At 42.5% G+C, this 21,311-nt stretch overlaps 1 protein-coding gene across 24 annotated transcripts in view; it reads left to right on the forward strand.

The window, feature by feature from the left end:
- CELF2 (CUGBP Elav-like family member 2) overlaps positions 1–21,311 on the forward strand; it is an 872,815-nt gene that overhangs the window by 745,462 nt on the left and 106,042 nt on the right. For 23 of the 24 annotated variants that reach the window (XM_032154967.2, XM_032152939.2, XM_032153279.2 and 20 more), the window contains one exon: positions 8,804–8,886. The exons of the other annotated variant lie outside the window; for it this stretch is intronic. In XM_032154967.2, coding sequence (XP_032010858.1) covers positions 8,804–8,886 — 83 coding nt within the window. The remainder of the gene's footprint in view (positions 1–8,803; positions 8,887–21,311) is intronic. 24 annotated transcript variants of the gene reach the window in all.

Here is a 21,311-nt window from a genome sequence, read left to right on the forward strand (position 1 = left end):
AGAATTTGTTTCTGGCCAGTTTTATACAGAATGACGGAAAGAAAGTTAGTGCAGTATTTTTAAGTTTTATGGCTGGCTTTGGGGAAAGGGGGTTCTGGCTTCTGTGACCTGCTATGAGGAAGAGAGGGATTCCAGTTTCTGTGGCTGGGCTTAGGGGAGGCTGGGACTAAGAGACAGGAGGGCAGGAGGGGGTCAGAGAGAAACTTTTTCTTGTGAGGCCTTTATGTTGGAGTACTGCTTCCCAACTCCCAACATTTGCTACTTGTAAAATTCTGTGATTCCACAGGAAAGGCACGGAAGCCATGAGAAGACAACGCTACCTTAACTTCTTCTCATTTTATTTTTTATAGTGTTCAGTTTAAAGGCGTAAAAGGCTGGAGGAGCAGTGCAACACAGATCTGTCTGATCTTCTTGGAGGTTCTCCCTTTAGCTAACTTTTGCTGTGATGGGTACTTTTTTCATGCCTCTGGTTCCTGTATCTCTCAGTTGATGTCATTACAGCCATCTGCGTTCAGCATCAAATACAGGGGAGCCACGATAATAAAATTACAGGCAGGAATACGTAAGAGAGCTGAGAGGCAAGGGGACTGGGTTTTAGATGGAGCTCGTGAAATCGGTGGCATCATTTGTTCACTTGTATCTAGCACTCCTAGAAAGCAAGTACCGCGTGAAGGTCCAGCCATAGGAATTCATGCCGAGGGGCCCAGAGTTGGTCATAGTGCCCTGATGTGACCGTTTCCTAGCAGCGCCAGTTCTTCTTGATGGTTGGATTTTGGGCTAAAAAAAGGGGGGGGGAGCTACATGGGTGACCCTCTAGGGTCTCATATCATGTCCTGAGGATTCCTTATACTTTCTAAGAATGGAATTTTGTCATTGCCTTTTGCCTGAAGATGCTAGGGGTATAAATCACCTTCTACCATGGAAAAAGTACTCCTCTTTTTTTTTTAAAAAAAAAAAAAAAAAAAAAAAAAAAAAAAAAAAGGTTAATGCTAAGTTTTCTTGAAAATTTTAATTCAGGGGATTTTTGATGGGTTTTTTTTTTAAATGTTTAACTGCCTTGTAGAAAGTGAAAGTAGGGGGTCCTGGCAGGGCCAAAGCCAGTGACTTAGAATTGAAACCATAGTGCATGGCAGATTCGCTTGAGCACAAAATGTCCCACTTAGATCCACAACCTTTGGACTCTGGAAAAAAAAAAGTATTAAATTCTCCTCCAAGTGGCTAAGATTGAGGGAGAAAATAGATGGCAAGGGGAATCAAGTATGAGGAGTGTGTCCTCTTTTGACTTAAACTGGCTTGCATGCTACTGACTTGACAGGAAGCCAAGATCCCAGTTGCAGTTCGACTTGTGTGAAGCAGGCACCTGCTTTGCTTGCAAATGCACATACAAAAGAGAGCTTCATTCACAGAAAGGAAAAAAAAATAGTGGGTTCACTAATTTAGCCTTCCATAGGCCTTCGTCCCTTGATCTGTCAGCCCCTTAGAATTCAAAGGCAGCCTGTAAAGGAATTTCCTACTTACAATGTGATGACCTTTTTGATGTCCTGAATTCGAATATAACTCAAGTTGAAGTTGTCTGCTAGGACTATTACTTTGTTGTTTAATAAAAAAAAAAAAAAATACAGAGTTGAGTCATCAGATGATCAGTCTGGGGCTGCTTTCAACTGTTTATGTGCTTAGATTTAGAAAACAAAGTAGGTTTTCATATATATAAGATGTCGAATGGCCTTGAAGACGTGGACAGGCCCGTCTTGACCCTGGGGCAGAGTCCACTTAGGGAGGGAGACAGATGTTCTCATGCTCAACCCCATAAGCTCCGAAATGAAAATACTTTTTATTTGACCAGCTTTGCCGCAGAATTGCAGGAAACCATTTTTCGCTTTCTCTCCTTAGCCTGCAAGTTGTATAGTTATTTCGTATTCCAGAAAATGCTCCACAATTCCCCATAATAGGATATTATCGAAGGGTGGTATCAGAAAAAGAATTAGCAGTTAGAACTAGAACTTTCCGGAAAGGTCCCTCCTGCCATGGTAGAGAATACCTTACACAGGGGAGTTTCTCCTTGCTTCAGGCGGGTAGCTGCAGAAGAGTCATGAGGAATGCCTCACTAAAACCAGCCTTGCTACACGGGGTCAGCTCCTGCCTTTGGCATTGTGACTCGTTGGCATGTGATGTGAAGTTCCTGCCCTGCAGCTGACGAGCCACTGTTTCAATAATTAAAAACAACTCAAGTCACTGTCCTCCTGCCTTGAATTTGATCATTGCACTTTGCATGTATGTATCAAAATACCACATGTGCCCCATAGATATGTACAAAGATTATGTGTCAATAAAAAACAGAAATTAAAATCCCAATTTTTAAAAAGAAAATATGAAAGTAATTTTTAAAACTGTGTCAGCCATACTCAGTGGCTCATGCCTGTAATCGTAGCACTTTGGGAAGCCAAGGCAGGAGGACCACTTGAGGCCAGGAGTTTGAGAAGCCTGAGCAACGTAGCAAGACCCAGTCTCTACTTAGTAATTTAAAAATTAGCCTGGTGTAGTGGCACATGCCTGCAGTCCTGGATACTCAGCAGCCTACAGTGGAGAAGATGACTTTAGCTCAGGAGTTTGAAGTTATAGTGAACTATGATTGTACCACTGCACTCTAACCTGAACAGAGTGAGATCCTGTCTCTTAAAACAAAAATTGCCATGTCCGTTTATTAAAGTCAAGGGATTTAAAGAAAACTACCTTTTTAAAACAGTGTCTCAGAGCATCAAACCTTGGTTTAGAAACCTTGGAGGAAGTTTCTTCAACGAGTATGGTGTCAATTTTCGTAAGGGCAGAATGAGTTTTAAAATCTGACCTCATGATATCATTGTCTAGGGTGGTGTCTACATTACCTCCACACTGAAAAATGTAAATACGTTATTGCTCTTTGATTCACAGCAAACCATGATATAAACTGGTTATCTTTATATATCAGTACATTTTTTTTCCTGTGAGTATTATTACCCAGAGTTTCCAAGTAAAGATTTTCAAGGGAAACAGCTGTGGTTTGAAAAGGTTTGTGATAATCCAGATGGTTTCTTTGAGGATAAATCTACTTGATCATTTAAAATTAAAGTCTTTCAGTACAGTTGAGTGTTTCTTTGTGATTTTAAATACACTACTGTGTGTGAGTGAGAGTGTGTGTGTGTATGTGTGTGAGAGTGTGTGTTATTGTGTGTGTGTGAGTGTGTGTGTGTAGCTACCATTGGCCTTTGTTTGGGGCTTTATCTTTGGAAACAGCAAAAATGTCATACCAGTGTCTAAAATTATCTAGCAGTTAAGCAGGCGAAATACCTGAGGGAACTCTTCATGACAGCAGAAACTATTAGTGAAAAAATATAGCAAGACACCAGCTACCCTGTGTGGAGTATGTCACACTCAGCCTCTCTGGGGATTGCCACTCTCCACTTCTGATCCATGATGGCATAATCATAGCTCACAATTATCATACTGATTACAGATTGCTTTCCAAGCTGAACATATGCAACTGTATTGCTGAACTTACCAATTTCAGGGAATCTGGACATCAAAAGCGTCCACATCCCCGCAGCAGGCCTCTGGGGAGGTAGGCAGGGTAACAGGTGGGAAATGGGAAACCAGGGCTTTCCATACCTGTCTCCTTCCTTCGGTGTCCAGGATCTTCTTGCTGCTTCTTGGCTGCCGCGATATGCTCCCTGTGAGGCCCCCCCGGGCCTGCCTTCACAGACAACGCTCTGTGCCCCTGGACCTTTCTTCTGTGCTTTTTCTGTCTTACGTTCCCTTCCTAGGGGCCCTGCTAGATGTTGACGGTGAACAGCAGAATCACAGTGACGTGTTAGTGGCCAGTAAGATCTAGTGTATTTCCCCTCTAAGTTACAGAGAATCAGCACAGTCTTTTTGTAGTCAACAGAAGAAGTCATCACTAGTGGGACTGCTAGGCTCTGTATGGACCTAAGACTGTGATACTTGGTTCTGGGATCACCTCTCCCGAGTTTTCCATTGGACCTGATGGACCTGTGAATTTTCAAAGTCCTGGTGAGTAGTCGTGGGAGGGGCTTGATAAACTGGCACATGAAGAAGGATGGTGTTTTTTGTGTTTTGGGCTTTTTTTTTTTTTTTTTTTGCTTCAAGGACCAAAGCTTTTATTATTACAATGAATTGTTGAGGTCGCTGAAACAAGGGATATCCTGAAGTCACCCGGGTGTGGAACACCATGTTTGTCTTTTCTAACTAGGCCACTGCCACTGGCAGAAGCTCCTGAATGAGTAGATAAGCAGTGACATGAATCGTCCCATGCAGATGCTTATTAGATGGTGTCAAATGAGCAAAGTGGAAATAGGTGAAGCAGCAGAAATTACCAGCATTAAGCAGCAGTGGGAGGGTTGAGACCTGCAGAAGCACTTGGTTCATCAGACTGCGTCAGCCTGTGCTGATACCCAGAGCTCCCTGGCTGGTCACCTCTAACATGGAGCGAGGCCTTTCTCTCCACTCTATGGACAGTAGGGAAAGTGGGATTCCGGGAATGAATTCTGAAGCCCAAGGGACTGTCCCCTCCGATGCGTGGTGCAACCACTGACCATCGAAGAGCCAGCCCGTGGGTGTTGGAGATGTGTGACTACCCACCTTACACTGATGTTGGAAACAGAGCCTGCAGGGGAGGAGGCTTGCCCCTGAGTCAGACTGCTGAGCCATCTGGTGCTGCGGCTGACCTGGAGAGGAATCCAGCACATTTCAGACCTGAGTTACAGCTGGCATGGGGAAATCTAGGAGACAGGTGGTTCCCTTAACAGCTATATATTTGGTTAGGGCTGACAAGAAAGAATTTCATCCTTGTTGAGCCTCCCTGGTTTTTCAGGGATCTGGAGTAGCTCCTTGACCTTTTGCCATAATAATTGTCATTTCAGGGAAAATAATGATATTTCTCTCTTTGTTGAAATATTGTCTGCAGGTCGGTAATCTGATATTTTACAGGAGCATATTAAGTGATAGTTGGATAAAAAGACTATGGTTGTTAACTAGGAGAAACTCATAGAAAGTCTTTCAAACACATTCCAGTATCTGGAAAGGTACACACTAAAGTCCTGCTGGGGAAAAACACTAATTGCTTCATCTAAGCTGACTGTTTCAATTTGGAGGTCTGTATTCATCCTGCAAATTTTAATAAAACTTAACCAAACACTGTACTTGTTAAGTGAACCATTATGCATGCTGAACGAAGCATAAGACCTCCTTTAGTCTAATAGAAGTAAAGAATGCTTTGACCCTTTTTCTTTTTTGGTCCTGAATGAAACACTTTGGCTGCATATCCACATAGTTTTGTGGGGGGATGTTAAGCAGACCTGGTTTTTACTTAACGATGAGACTAGGCTGGGCACAGTAGCTCATGCCTATAGTCTAAGGACTTTGGGAGGCCGAGGTGGGAGGACCTCTTGAGGCCAGGAGTCCAAGACCAGCCTGGGCAACGTAGTGAGACCCCTATCTCTACAAAAATGTAAAAAGTAGTCAGGCATGGTGGCACACACCTGTAGTCCCAAGTACTCAGGGAAGGGGCAGGAGAACCGCTTGAGCCAAGGGGTTCAAGTCTGCAGTGAGCTATGATCACACCACTGCATTCCAGCCAGGACAACAGAGTGACATCCTGTCTCAAAAATAAATAAATTTTTTAATGATGAAACAAACTAAGGTACTGAGGAAGTAAGATATTTCCCCGCGGTAAGGCATTCAGGAGCTAAATGTGAAAAACCAAAAGAAGACTCTGGGGTTAGTAGTCCCAGTCTCCTTGTCTGCCCAGGACCCCACATTTGTGTAAGTTGCTAATTGCACAAGGGTATCCTACTGAGGCCGTGAGTAGAGTTAGAAATCCAGGCTGGGATGGGCTTATCAAGCCATGGACTATGGTAAGGAGCTATGCCCACCTGGAGATGGGATCCCCTTTTGGAATTGGCACAAAGGCTCCAGGTTTGCCTGTCAAACGCGGCGCCTGTGGAGCTGTGCTGGGGCTCAGCTCTTGGGTCGGACAGATGAACAGTAAGGCACATTAGCAGTATTACCTAGAATATCCTCCTGTGTGTCACACTGGAACTAGAGCTTCTCTTGGCATGATCTTAAAGAATACCTGTTTAGATGAGTGTACACTTTCAACCGAAACACTTAAGAGCTATGCATAGTTGGAAGAGGATCTGTAGTGATAAGTCGCTGACTTCACCGTACTAGTTGTAAAGGCAGAGTGGACCTTGGGTGAAACTAGAAAGCATTTGAGATCTTGGGGATCTTCCCATCTCCCCTTCTGTATGTTGGAGTCCTTTCATCCTTCCTTTCTCCTATTCACCTGCCATCCCACCCTGCTCAGATACCAGCTTCAATCTGTCCCTTTCTGAAAAACAAAAACCACTCACCTTCTTTTCACTAAGAACTTTGTTCAAGAGGAAGACCCTTTAAAGTAGTAAAATCACACTAAGCTGTAATAACTAGCAACAATTAAATGTCTCCTTCCTCAAGGGTCATGTTTTAGTATGTAAATAGCAAAAGGACTACACCTTCCTAGCGGACTCTCAGGCAGCGAGCCATGGCAGGGATTTTGCTTGGGTATCTGAGGCAGGAGTGCTCCCTTTATCCCTGAGACCACTGTATGCTGGTCAAAGCTCTCCACAGCTGGCTCACACAGAAGTGCACACAATTCACTCCGTTTACATCATCATGGTTCCTTGTCACTTTTGTCTTAGCGTTGTTTAGTTCTCTCTTTTCATTTTCCCTGTCATACCACTGGTCTTCCAGGCCAACCTAAACTCTTCATTCTTGGCTACAGCGTGGCCAAACTGGCATCGGTTTTTCATCTCCTGAGCTTACTCTTTCGTAATTTCCTTTATTTCAGCCAGTAAACGGCTGCATCCCTAAATCATCTTTTTTAAAATATCTCATTCCCAAAAGTTACCTGCCTGAAAGTATCAGATTCTGCTTTTTTTTTTTTTTTTTTTTGAAACTGTGATTATTAAATGAGGCGGTAATTCAGAACTTCCCCATTGCTTCCTTATCCAGAAGCTAACGCCATAAGCCCAGGACAGGGAAAGGAGAAGTCACTGAGACTGTGTTTGCTAGAAGCATTTAGTAAGGCTTGTCCTGTTTTTCTTTGTATACCAAGCCTGATGAGGCATGGTTGGTGTTTTTCTTCTAAAAATGGTTACTGGAAGCTGGGATATTAGTTTCCTGTTGGAAATTATTCCTTGGCATGAAGCAGTTCCTATGGCTTTTCTGGGGCTTACATCATGCCAGTGAAGCTGAACTCACTAGTGAGTTGATCGATTCAGTAAAAAATCTACCATCAAGAAGCAGAGCCAAGTGGATTCTGGTCAAAGAACTCAAAATAACTGAAATAACATGCTCCTGAAAATGGTCAGTCTCTTCAGCTTGATTCTTTAAAGAAATGTCATAATGTTCAGTTCCCTTCATTCAGCTGATACATTTGAAGGGTTTCTGATCTTTGGATGCATGGAGTTTTTCAAATGCCAAGATGCTATGGTCATAGTCTACCTTGTCCAAAAGGCAAAGATTTTGTGTATACTGACTGTCAGTAGACTCTAACTAAAGCAAGTGTAAAATGGCAAGGTTCCCAATTTCTCTTCCAAACGAGGAAGAATCTTGGATATCTTTAAGAATCTTGTATGAATGAGATTATACTTTATTTTCCCCCTGGAATGGCAGCGCCTCTCAAGGCTCTTCTGGCCCCTGTCTGGCTCCATGTGTTACGTTCCTTTAGTAAAGCCAAGATAAAATACGTACAGTCTTGGTGAATGCATCACTTTACTTTTTTTCCTCAACCACTTACCAAAGACAGCCCAGATCAAAGGTTAGCATCTTTGTTTCTTAAATTTCAAGTTTTTGTCCTACCCTCTTTTCCCAAACTGATTGTGCTGAGAAACTGTATATTGATGAACAAATAGCCAATATCTTTATCTACAAGTTGAAGAAGGTGCAAGCCCTTCTCCAGGACACAGAAGGAATGGTCTAGGATTTCCATACCATTTTCTTTGGTGGAGGAGGTTGGTTGGAAAAAGGATATGTGCTGGCCTTCCCGGAAGGGCCGGGGACTCCCACAGGCTCTTGGAAAGGAGGAATCAAAATATTGCCAGTTTGTATGCCACAGCCGTATGTAATGCATGGGCCAGAGTCCACTAACATCTGTTTGGGCATGTACCCATCTGTATTGTAGCTTAATTTCTAAACCAGTTAAAATACAGTCTTCCGTATTGGCAAACGAGTATTGAGGGTCATATGTACAGATCTTTGCATCATGTAATGCGGTGGAGATAAAGAAGAATGCACTATCCCAGCTTTTAAGAAGCTTATAATCCAGTTGTTTGAAGCTTTGAGTTTAGAAAGTCTTTCAAAAACCTGATGTTCCGGAGATACACTTTAAGAAAATTATAATTAATGTAAGTTTGTGCTGTTGTTATTGTGATTAAATGCTTCTCTTCACGTAGGTGCTATAACACAGGTCCCATTCACACCTCACCCATTCCTCCACCACCTCCCACCCTCATTCTTGAATAGCTGTATTCCAGAGAGGTGAGGCACAGAGTCAGGAATTGATCTCCAACGTGGGTAAAGCTAATAAATATGATTTAGGATGAAAAGGTACTGTGTAAATGCTTGAGATGTTGTTATTGCTGTTCTCATACGCTTTATTATTTTTAAATTGTGCATCCTTTTAAGTAGATTGTTTGTTCGCCACAGTCTCCATTATATCTAAGCAAAGCATTCACAGAAATTTCTAAAACCTTTTCATTTCTCTCTGTAGGTTGTTGTTTCGTAACATTTTATACAAGAAAAGCTGCACTTGAGGCCCAGAATGCACTGCACAATATTAAAACTTTACCTGGGGTGAGTCGGTTTACTTTTGTACCAGAATCACTTTATTGCTTGAAAATGGTCCTTTCAACTGAAGGTTCTAGTTATGGGCTCTTAGTGCCAAAAATGACTTTGGTCTTTTGAGGAGTGTGTGCTGACCCCCCGGTTCCCTGCAGCAGCCACACCAGCTGGCCAGCCCATAAAGGAGCGCTGGCATTAACACTGACGGGAAGCATTCTCAAATAGTGCATCCCCTGGTTAGAAAATCAGAGTGACCCCACTGGGCAGCCACGGCTGCCAAAGAGTATTGGGTGGGCTAAGATTTTAAAAGGAAAAAAAAAAAACCCAACACACACAAGAGAAGCAAATGGAAAAGAAAAAGCTTTTATTCACCAGGAGCTCCTTTTCAAATTTTGTCTTTAGATTTTCTTTTGAAAGGACAAAATGTACCCTGTATAGCCATAATATTAAGCCTCCTAATGGTTTCTAAACAGTCAATGGTGGTTAACAAAGTCAGTGTTTTAATACCCAATTTGTGGCTTCATGTTGATATAGGACAGAAAATACAAAGCTTACAATTTTTTTCTCCATTTCCTTCCCAGTAATATTTGATAGTTGGCACAGTTCACTAGAAATGAACTGATGTTGCATGTAGGAACACCAGAATACAGTTTTTCTAAAGGATTTTGTGGCACTTTTATATATTTCATGCTATTAATTTCCTGATGCTGTTTGAATGTTTTCCCTATTGACCCAAATATCAGTGATGAGTTCATAATGACATGCATTTGTTTTAATGAAGCACCTGTGGTAACCAGTGCAAGGATAATGATTTTATTGAAACCTAGTTTGATAAGAATAAAAGAAAGATAATGTCCCTAATGTTTTCAGGGTATAATTCTACCTTTGTGTCATTTATTTGTCTCTGAACGCATACACAAACACCTCTGTGTATATACACATTCACACATGCACACATAACCATTGAACCACCACAGGCCCCCAGAAAAGATAGCATTTGTATGATTCATCCTAGACTCATTCACAATACAAGATTGTAGTGGCAAAAAGCTCAGCAAAAGATTTTCACAACATGAGCTTCTTCATCACCCAAAAGTCATAAATTAAGAACCTTGATTTTGAATCATACTACTTTGGTATTTCCCTTTGTATGCGAGGAAATCAAAGAATAGAAGGTTCAGAAAAAGCAAGTGTGTGGTCCCACAATGGTCCTGCCCAGTTTCACTGCTTCTCTCTGAAACTGCTAAGGTGGTTCTTAGTAAAGCTGCTTTTATTGAGTCCAAGTGCTTTGCTCAGTGACTTTAAAAAAAATACTATTTTATCTGTATTCTTCATGTAAATGGACTTTTTTTTAACACAGATTCTAGGAGATTGCAGTGTTGGGTCACATTATGGAATGAACGAGCCAAGGCAAATATTTACTGACTCAGCCAATAATAGATGAAAATCATTTTTATTTCCCAGGCTCCTAATCAAACCCAAAGACCACTTTGTATTTCTTCTTTTAAAAAGAAATGCTTTCCAGTAATGAGCATGCCAAATCCCTTCTAGGTGTATTTTTTAAAATTACTTGAGACGGTGAACTGTTGTTAATTTAGCATTGAAGGTATAGTGTAGTTTGATGCCAAGTCACATCATATTTTAAATGAATGCAGAGCTTGGTGAATATGTATTTATTCCTCTACTAGAAACACAGCTCCCAGCATGCAATCTTCATAGTCGAGGTTGCGCTCAAGAAACCCAGAGTGAATATGATGAATGGGGCATGTTGAAATGTATAAAAGCGACTTATGAATATGCTTCTGTTTGGGATTCTTACACTGACTCTTAGAAATCAACATGTTTTGTATTTTTTAAATGTTCTACGTGTGTTGCTTCTTTTCTTTCTAAAAATTCTGCATGTAGAATTCAGGGGAGGTAATGTTACAGACCCACTGTCAAAGACAGTAATTTGGGAGCTGGAAAAGTTGGTCGGTGGATTATTTTTGGTTTTCTCCTTATCTAGTTTCATATGCCCAATTACTTGAGGCAGGTTGAAGGAATTTGAAAAGTCAGATTTGATTTGTAAGGCTGATAGCCTTTCCAGTGCACACACTTGCTACATTTGCCATTTCAAATATGGTAAATGAGGATAGAGTTTCACATCTTGCATTTATGTACAGCTTCGTCCAGTACACATTACCCTTAACAGCTATAGGAAAAACATGAAAGTGTTTTCCTTTTAGCTATGTGAGTCTTTGGTGGACAGAAAGAAATGGGACCAGACATAAAAGATTAATGCATATTCTTGGAAGAAAAAATATTACAGGGTGCCTTGCTGTTTGATTACAAGCCTTGGAATTAGTCAACATTTCCATAATTCTAAACCAATATACACCTGTTTTCCCACTGTGATGTGAAGGCACAACTTAATTTAACAGAGATCCTGCTGTGCTAAATCTCTCATTAAATACCAAGTGAGTTCGGTAATTTAAAGTTGTACACTACTATTTTAACTGGTTGCCTTCCTATTATGAAATTAATAAGAAATTAATGATGCACTTTGCCATATGCCTTCAATTTCTTTCTGAATAAAACTAAAAGGGATAAAGAAAAAATACATCACCAGCTGACACTTTAAAGCTTTTCTGGTTGTAATCATTTTCCTGTGGATAAAATCCATTAAAAAGTCACTTGCTGCCTTTTTTCTAAAGTGTCCGAAACTTTCGATTTAAAACAAGATCAAATAATGCTAGGGTTTTTTCCTATGTAATTTTCTTTTGCAGTTGATGTTTTGTTTCATAAGGAACTTTTATTATGCAGCCAAGCTTGATTGATGTTTAGAGTTTGCTTTCCTCTATACGTGCCATATTTCTTTCTTGAGGGAAACAAAGAACTTGGTTAGTTAGGAAGCAGAAACAAGTTGATAGGATGGTCTGTTGTGCAATCGAATGTGTCTGCCATAAGATTTTGATTTAAAGGCACCCTCCTTTACATGTCATGAATGAATTTTAGAAACTCTTTACATGGGGTTGGAGAAAGGATTCCCAGATTGAGGTGACGGATCAGGGCTCTTACGGAGCAGTGCAAAATCATTGAAGACACGTTTCTCAAACTTGCCTCTTACTGGGTAACCAAAGAAGACACTCTGTTTTACATCCCCTGAAATTCTCAACATAAACCCTAGAAATACAATGGCAGTCATAAAGGAAGCAAATTCAACAGCTCAACACGGAGCGAGGGATGAGAGTCTGGGAGTCCTTCCCTTGGTTTGATCATGCATCTCCTCTAGAAGTGGTTGCTGGATGCTCCAGCAACAGATGAAATTTTAGGTACAGTGACTCATTAGTTACTGACATTTCATGAGATTAATCCCAAATGATCGTGGAGTTCCTACAGTGTGCCTAGCTCTAAGCTAGATACTGGCAGAGAGTAGCAGGGATCGAGCCCAAGGGGGCCTCTAGCTAATCTAGCTGGAAGGATGGACAGTAGACAAGTAGTTAATACTTACATGATTCGTGCTTTCACGCTTTTCTGCTGCAGACAGAATACCCATTCCACCCGACACACACATCCTTGAGATGCCTAGTAAGTAGAGCCTTTATAGCCTGAAGATAATACTGTGAGTGTATCTGCACAGGCTGGGCTAACTGAGAAGCGGTTGAATTTGGTGCCTTGTTTGGCTGACTTTTCCCACTGCTGGGCCATTTATGGTTTGGGACTAATTTTGGTTGCCCCCGCTTTGATGATATGTCAATTTGGGGTTAAAGATAGCATCCCTTCTTGAGGGTTTTATCTAGGCACAACCTAACTGGTAGTTTGTTCAGTAGAAATGTCATTATCAGCCATTGTGTTGCCCAGAGGGACATCCTTGTCAAGGCAACTTGCAAGATTCTCATTTTGTTTTTTGTTGACCCAATTTAGCTCAATTAAAAAAATAAAGTAAAATAGAGACTTAACTGAGGCCCAGAAAAACTACCAAGATCTTTTCACTAATCAGATGTCAGGGCCAAATATCCTTGTACCGGTGGAAGCACCGTGCTGGATGTCATTCTCTTTCCAAGGTCTTAACACATATTGTCTCTGGTAATAAGGCTTTTGGATTGAAATCCACAGCAGTATCATTAGAGCATTCACTGTATAAATTAATTTAATTAAGGATGTAATAACAGAGAGGAATACAGTTTCAAAAAACCTCTTAAATTTTAACAGCAAGGAGGAAACTGCGGAATCTAAATGTCTTGTAAAATATTAATTGCAAATTTCTTCCAGCATCTTCTCTGAATATGCCTTACCCATTTCTTTTTAGAATCACCACCAGTTTTATTAAACGCAGTTTATATTAAGGAGTTATTGCCCTAAGAGAACATTTATTTAGAGCGCTCCATTTTAGCAGCAGCATGCCGGAAGATGTTTTATGATAACCCATGCAAGGTGAGCGAGGACTGCCGGAGATCTGGGGTAGAAAAACAAATGAGCCTGATCCAATCGGAGGAGGCAGGAAGGCAAATGGCCTCCTGGGACAAGTGTGTTCACCCAGGTGGAGTGAATGGGCCCCTTCCTGGCCTGCCCTGGAAGAGATAGTGGACCTGTGTGGGTAGGCACCTTCCTCCCAAGCAGGCTTCACTCCGCTCTCCGTAGGGTTGGCCTCTGTGTTCTTTCCTAGTGGAGTGCTGCAGTTTCTCTCTTCAGCAAAAAAGCTTGACTCTCACTGGGGCCAAATTTCGTTTGCCCATTTTAATGCATTTGGAGGTGTTCGTTTTCTTTGAACCACCTCTCCTACTTATTGATAGGTATTAATGCCTTTGTTCTCAGAGCCATGATTATCATCATTTTATCATTGTCATCATCATTATTATTTTCTGCCATAAAATCTCTCAAACCTCATCTCATTGTGTCAGAGAAATTTCTCCTGAAACCATCCCATTGGAATCAAAGCCTAACTGGGCCAAGTTAGAGTATTTTTTTCTCAGATGCCTTTGGTTTAAAATTATCTTGGAAAACAACTGAAACATCTGTATGAACAGGTTTGAGTCCTCGAAGTCTTGTGCCATACGGGGCACACAAAGCGTTGATGCATTTCTTTATTCAGCAACCATGTATTGAACGTTTATTGTTTGCCAGGCACTGTTCTAGATACCAGAGAATACTGTAGTAGCAGCCATGCCCTTTGTAACCAAATCACCAAACCACGAAGCCTGCCACCATGCTTACACGTGGTATGTGTTTAGTAAGTAACTCTTACATATTGAATGCCCAAGTAAGTTTTTATAATGAGATATTTCCAAAGGTCTACAGTTTTATTTTCTAAAAAAGGATAATTATGCCTAAAAATATTTCAAATGTTCCAAAATATAAAATGAATGTAGATATATTATCACGTTTATGTGTGTTTAGTGATACAAATTGTTTCCTAGACACACATCTATATACGTGTATGTCTATATGCCCATAAACATACCTTCCACTGGTACACCTGTGGATGTCAGTCCAAATAAATGCAGGAAGATGGAACTTAAAGTCCTCCCCATTCTCTGTGCAGCCTGCTGGCATAGTCTCAATCACTTTGTAGTGAACTTTCTTATTTGAGCCTTCACCAACGATCTCAGTTCCTTGGTACAATTATAATTCTTTGTTTATGGCCACTTTGAGTCCGTGTCATGGCAGATTCATGGTGCGTGTTAGAGAGGGTGCTTGAGAAATAGCCGTGCAATGATGGTGAGCTCTGCTTCCCAGCATCCTCACAGTCGGGGCTGAGCGGGGCACTGCCTGAGGAGCTTCCTGAGCCCTAAGGAAACATGCCTCAGAAGGCACTGTGTCTGCCTCCTCATTTGTGTAGGTGTGAACTCTCCTCGTGGAGCACCCCAACATACAAACGTGTGGAACATACATGTATTCCACACTTGTATTCTGCTGTGGAATGTGTCAGTCAGGACATCCATTTGGTGAAGATGTTTCAGATTTACATTTGCAGAATTTGGCCTGGGCTGAGAAATTCGTCCTCGTGGGATTGCCTAGGAGGAGCCATTTCCCTGCCATCTGTGTTTTCAGATAATACTCAAATCTCATACAAATAAAAGCCAAACAAACAAAATAAGGACTTTGTTTCTCTTGGAGATGACTTTTTAAGGACTGTGACAGAGAGTAGCAGGGGGAGCTCTGGAGGAGTCCTTGGGGGTGCAGAAACTCCCTTCCCCCTGCAGTAGTCACAGCAGTATGAAAGGGGTAGGGGCAGAGTATAGACCCAGCCCCAAGTCAGGCTCAGCCAGGTGCAACAGGATGGCTCCCAGCTGAGCAGTGTAGACCCAGGAGAAGATATTGGAGGATGGAAGGAAATCCTGGGCCCAGTGAGTTCCATTCTGCAGGCCCAGGCCCCAGGGCAATGGGAAAGTATATTTTAATGCTTAATAAAAGGCCATTACAAATTGTCTGTTTCACCCGCCATAAAGTTTTACACACTACCTGAATAGCAGGTTGTTTTGCTTTTGGCTGGCAGTCTGTCGATTCAGTAATGTTGATGGGCAGTTATTTACGTATGGCTTTGATCAAAATAAAAAACTAGTTACTTTTAAAGCATGGCGTACTCGGTATAAGGAATTGTACGAGAGAAAGTGTATGAGGATTCTTCAGGTAGTGCAAAGTTGAAAATGCCAGCACAGGATTACAGTAGGGAATAGCCACACCATTTTTGGCCTCAGAACCCAGTGGAAGGCAATGTTTAGTTCTGCAAACCACATAGTCTCAGCTATATCCCTAATTAATAGGACTGTCGCCAGGGCTTGTGTGAGAGAGTATGTTAACGCGCTGGTACTGGTGCCTGATCAGATTTGCAAAAGTGCCTTGTGTCATTGCTTGAGGGATACTGGTATCTCATTAGTATCTTGTAAGGGGTTGGTAGGATGGTACAATGGCAAAATGAAGCCATAGTTAGATTGCAGAGATAATAATTTCTCTACCACAGCCCGAGATTAAGCTGGGAATTTGCAGTTCACTTATGTCGACCTTAGTTCCCAAAAGGTTGATAGGATTTCAAAAGAAGATTGTGGGGGAGGCGGGGGATCCATGAATTTGATTAAAAGTCTGCATGGAATTACAGAGGAAGGTGTGAGCTATGATAATCAAATGATGAAAGGAGAAGTTTGAAATGCACCTAGAAAATTGTCCAAATTCTGTCATTAGCATATAGGGTTTCCATGAGAACTCATCTCTGAGAATATCATCTCTGGCTGGACAGATCTTTAATCTTTGACATCAGCTGAACGTAACTCAGGAGGTGATGTCCAGGTGAAGTGCACTCGTGAGTTCGGAGCCTGGAGCTTTAGGCCATACAAAAAGTATACAGCATGGGTAGATGTGGAGAGAGTTCTTCCAGAAACACCAAGGTTCTTCCCCCACACACTAGGAAATAGAGAATGGCTGAGCTGGGGAGAGCCAAGGCCAGGATCAGAGGGAGTCAGGGCTCTGCCGGATGTGGTCTGGTTTGTGCAGGGAAGCACGCTGGACACTTATACAGGAGGGTGGTGTGGGGAGGCAAAGTTTTGTCTGTCCCTCTGCTCGTTTCAGCCATAAATGGTCATAGCATACAGGTGCCTGGGAAGTCTCATTAGTATTATGACATAAGCTGTTGAAGTTGGTTTGATAATGAAGGAATATTTCAGGGCCGTACCCTCACAGCTCTCACCGCCCACCAGCCACAGAGATGAAAGGATAAATGGTAAACAGTGTGTGTGGAGATCGCAGAAAGGCACACTGTGGCAAAGGCTCTCTTTCATGGTCCTCATTGTCCCTGCCTGTCATTACTTCCTGTTAACACTCAAAACACACATTTGTGCTGCCATCCCCTCCTCCTCCAGCCTTAAAAATGCATGCAATGCCTTCTGTACTTGATCTGCAAAACAAAAATGGTTGGACTGAGTGGCTCTTTCCAATATTGCAAAACTCTTCTTTTCTGTCCATGCATTGTCTGTGGTCATGTCCTATTTAACGAAAATCTCTATACTGTGACTTAACTTGGTTCTGTGATGTGTTAGTCATTTTAGAATACTTTACATAGACAAATGTGGATTATTCAAGCTTTGACTATCCCCTTTGAGGTTGTCTGGGCGTCTGCTTTCCTCCCTGGTTGAGAACCAACAGGGAGCTTAGTAATCATAATTTTTCCACCGGGAAACGGAGAAAAGAAAGGGCAAGGGGATGGACTCGAGCGAGTCAGTTTATTTCCTTGTTTACAGCCCTGGTTTGACAAGAAAGGGTATTTAACCTAATGAGGTTTCAGGATTATTGGTGGATTTTTTTATCTGTTTGATTCCTGTCCTCGGCTAACATGGGTAAGTGACTTCCCTGTGTCTGTAAATGGCTTTATAGGGTTGTTTATTTGTTATCTCTTCTAAAAATATTTCAGGTGATGTGTCGATAGCATTCACCTTGTTATACTGAGGACATCTCTGAAGTGCCAGAGATTAAATTAACTTCTCTGACCTCCCTAAGCAAAGCAGTGATGGAACTGGAATTAGAAGTCGTCATTTCTAGGACTCCCCAGTTGGGTTGGCCTCGTGGTGGTGGAATTAGGTGTCATGCTCACTGCATTGTAGGGTGGAATGGGCATGGCTTAAGAGGCCAGCACAGCACAACAGGAACAGTCCCCGTGAAGGAAGTAGCACCTCTTTACGGGTTGCCATGGGGAGGCTCCATGGCTGTGGTTTAATTTTCACAACTCCACAGGACATTTGTTGTATACCCTGTTTTACTGACAAGGAAGCTGAAACTCAAAGAAGATGAGTAACTTGTTTGGGGTTAAACAGCTGACACCTGACTTTACAGGCAGTTGGATAGAACCAGTGTGTCTGGACTCTAAGCCAAGGAACTTTCCATTCTGCTGTGTGTTGGTGCAGGCGTGCCACTCCCGGCAAGTGGTCCTGGCAGGTGGAGGGCCTCTGAAGGACCACATTTGCCCCTCTGGCACTGTCACAAGATAAATCTAAATCCTCAGTCCTGCCACACCACTGCAGCTCGTCATAGATGTGGAACAGCAGGACCATGACAGTTCTGGCTGTGTCAGATGGCATGGACCTGTTGACAGGGTGCAGCAGCATGAACCTAGAAGTCAGCTGGGCAGGCAGTGGCCACACACATGCACACACACACACACACACACACACACACACGAGCTGGCCCTGCCACAGCAGGAGCATCAGGGCACCTGGCTGCAGCTGTGCCCAAAACGGGAAGCCATGTTCCCTTGCACAGGTCCTGAAAAACATTCAGCGAGCGAGGCAAGGTGTTTGCTAGAGACTTTTGGGTGTGAGATTACTAACACGGAGCTTTCTAAGAGGAAGTGATAGATCAAAGACAGTCATCACTGTAAGAGGTACTGCTTTGCGAAAGTGATTATAAATGCACCATCTTTCTTCGGAGGAGTGTAGCTTTAGCAGCATCATCTCATTGACATTCATGTTATTAGGGTGCATTTCTTTATCTGCATCCACAGGCCTTCAGTCCCAATCCACAATCTGCATTTTAATGCCCATGTCCATCCAGCTGTCCTCGCTATTGCTCTGCTTCCATGTTCCCCAGACAGGGGAAGGGCAGAGTATGGAGGCTCACCCTGGAAGAGTGAGCAGGACTCTGTTACCTGCAACCCCAAGCTTTAGGCAGCAGGACAAGGGGCCGAGGTTGTGAAACAAACGGAAACCTCAGCCTGCCTGCCATCATCACACCCTGCTGCCCTGAAAACTCCTGGAGGCCTTTAGAAAGGAACTGTTCTACCCTGTTGTTTTATTAATGAGGAAGTGATGGTCCAAGCAGCCAAGTCTGCATAACCATCCAAGCTTCTGAATCTGCTGCTGCTGACAAGGGGCCAGACTCACCACCACAAACCAGGGCACTGAGAGGTAGAACCAGGCAGCCCACGCCACAGATGGCGCAGCAGGATGAACACGGCCCCATGAGACAGCGCTGCTGCTCTCCCCATCACGGCAAAGTCAAGGCAAAGGAGGATGGGTGCCAGGGGTGCCTCTGCATGAAGTGCTGGAAGCTTGGACGTTCCTAGGCCAGTTAGGATCAAAGGCTGAGCACTGGCCCAGATATTAGGGCCAGTTCTGGGTTGGCTCTGTCTAGCCATCACATTGTGGTTTTTGCTGTTATCTGCTGTTAGATTCTGCCAGAATCTAAATGATAGATGTATCATGAGGCGGAAGCTCAGGCTACCTCTATCTTAGTTACAACAGTCAGAGCTCATGATGTCACAGCGGCCTCTGGCACCTAGGGTTAGACCAGGTAGTTATTTGCCATCTCTAGGCTGGCACTTTCTACAACACTGTCACGCATCAGGGACAAGGGCGCATCGGGGACGAGGGTACATCAGGGATGAGGGTACATCAGGGACGAGGGCACATCAGGGACGAGGGTACATCAGGGACGAGGGTACCGGGTGAGAGCAAAGGACAGGCTCCTGCAAACTCCTCTCCTCTCCTGGAGGCTTAACTGAGTGACTGTGGATCGCCGGGTGTATTTTAATCTTTGACATTCTGCACTTTGTGTACTCACCAGCACATACACGGTATCATTGTTTCCTCAGAAGAGTGTGTATTTAAATACATGCCAGGAAACTGTGCAGGTATTTCACATTAAGTAGCATATGGGGCTCAGTGTAGTCAAGAAGCCACAGGGATTAGGAAAGAGAAAATGAATTGCTGTCATTGCATATATGTTATATGCTTAGTCAATGTCAGAACAGTAGTCACAGAACCTCAGAATGTTTCTAGCATTCTGAGGTTATATTTTGGCTTATAAATGTTTTGTCTACATAATGGATATCTATCAGTGGATTTCAGAATTCAAGTAATTTAATGAAATAACACTACATGTTCACATATTAAAAGTAGTAGTAACAGCTGTTAACAGTAGTTAACAGCTGTTGAGTGTTTACTATGTCCTCGGAACTATGCCAAGAACTTTATATGTACTTGATCTCACGTAAAAAATAAATAAATAAATAAGGTAGTAATTTGTCTTCCTTACCTGTTTGCCTTTTCAACTAGAAGCCTATTGTTCTACATTCAAGAGAGTTAAAGTGGCTACACCTCTTAGAGAACATTTCCCTAATGATAAATCAGTGAGTATCTTTTATGGGTAGTAATTTACCTACTTTAACTAGATACAAGTATGATAAGAAAGAGACCTTTCATTTAACTGAAGCTAAGCTCATCCTGTCTTCCTTACATTGCTGATATCTGACTTATGATTTACTAATATTTGTAAGGTATCATTTAAGTAGGTGTGGAAGCATTAGCCTAGATTTTGAGTAGTTCTTTGGTGTCTTCTGCAGCTCATAGAGGCACTATAATCACAACCCCCACCCGCGCCCTTTGCAAAAACAAAAAAAAAACAAAAAAAAACACCTTGGAACCACCATTTTATCACTTGAGAATCTCAGTCACTGAGTTAACCTAAATCACTCCGAAGGCAGAGTTACCAAGATTTTAAAAACTCTGTAGGTCATTGACAAAAACTAAATGTCATCAGTAAGGAAAATGCTTAAGAGAGACTCAAAAGCCCAGGAAATCCTGTAGCTGATTTCAGTCGGCTCTTGTTTCTTTGAATGTTATGTGGGTCAAGAGAGGAAGGAAGGACCTGTGCGGGAAAGTAGGCCAGATGGAATTATAGATCACAGACCATAGAAGCACGTCCTGTCCAAGCTCTTCACTTGATAGATGAGGAAACTGGAGCCCAGAAAGGTGGGAGGACAGGTGAGATGCTGAAGGTCGCGCCAGTCAGTGCTGGGGTGAGTAACACATCTCCTAACCCCGAGCCCGTTGCTCTTTACAGCAAACCATGCCCCATGATTTCTCTGCAAGATTATGCCAAGCATGTCACCTTAAAGAATCAGAAATCCAGAATCCAAATTTCCAGTCTGTGCGTAGCATTTCACTCTGTGACCTGAGGCTATTGAACTTGGTGTTTTCTTTTTCTCGTTTCCATTCTCTGGGAAAGACCCAGAAACCTAAGATTCTTCCTGGCCAGCTACCCAAAATGATATGTGCAGTAGATGAACTTATAAAGAATCGATGAAGACAAAGGAAAGCAGTCCTTAGTACTTTAGCCCATTTGCATGTAAAACTGGGGCAGTGATTCTCAGCCTCAGCTGCACAGGAATAGAATCCCTCGGGAGCTTTTAAAACTATGTATGCCTGGGCCACACCACAGCCAAATAAGACTAGCTTGGGATGAGAGTCTGGCATCACTTTTTTTTTTTTTTTTTTTTTTTTTTTTTTTTTTTTTTTGAGAGACAGAGTCTTGCTCTGTTGGCTGGAGTGCAATGGTGCAATCTCGGCTCACTGCAACCTCCACTTCCCAGGTTCACATGATTCTCCTGCCTCAGCCTCCCAAGTAGCTGGGATTATAGGCATGTGCCACCACATCCAGCTAATTTTTATGTTTTTAGCAGAGACAGGGTTTTG

The sequence above is a fragment of the Hylobates moloch genome, unplaced genomic scaffold (genome assembly GCF_009828535.3).
Source record: "Hylobates moloch isolate HMO894 unplaced genomic scaffold, HMol_V3 SCAFFOLD_2, whole genome shotgun sequence".
NCBI classification, from domain to species: domain Eukaryota; kingdom Metazoa; phylum Chordata; class Mammalia; order Primates; family Hylobatidae; genus Hylobates; species Hylobates moloch.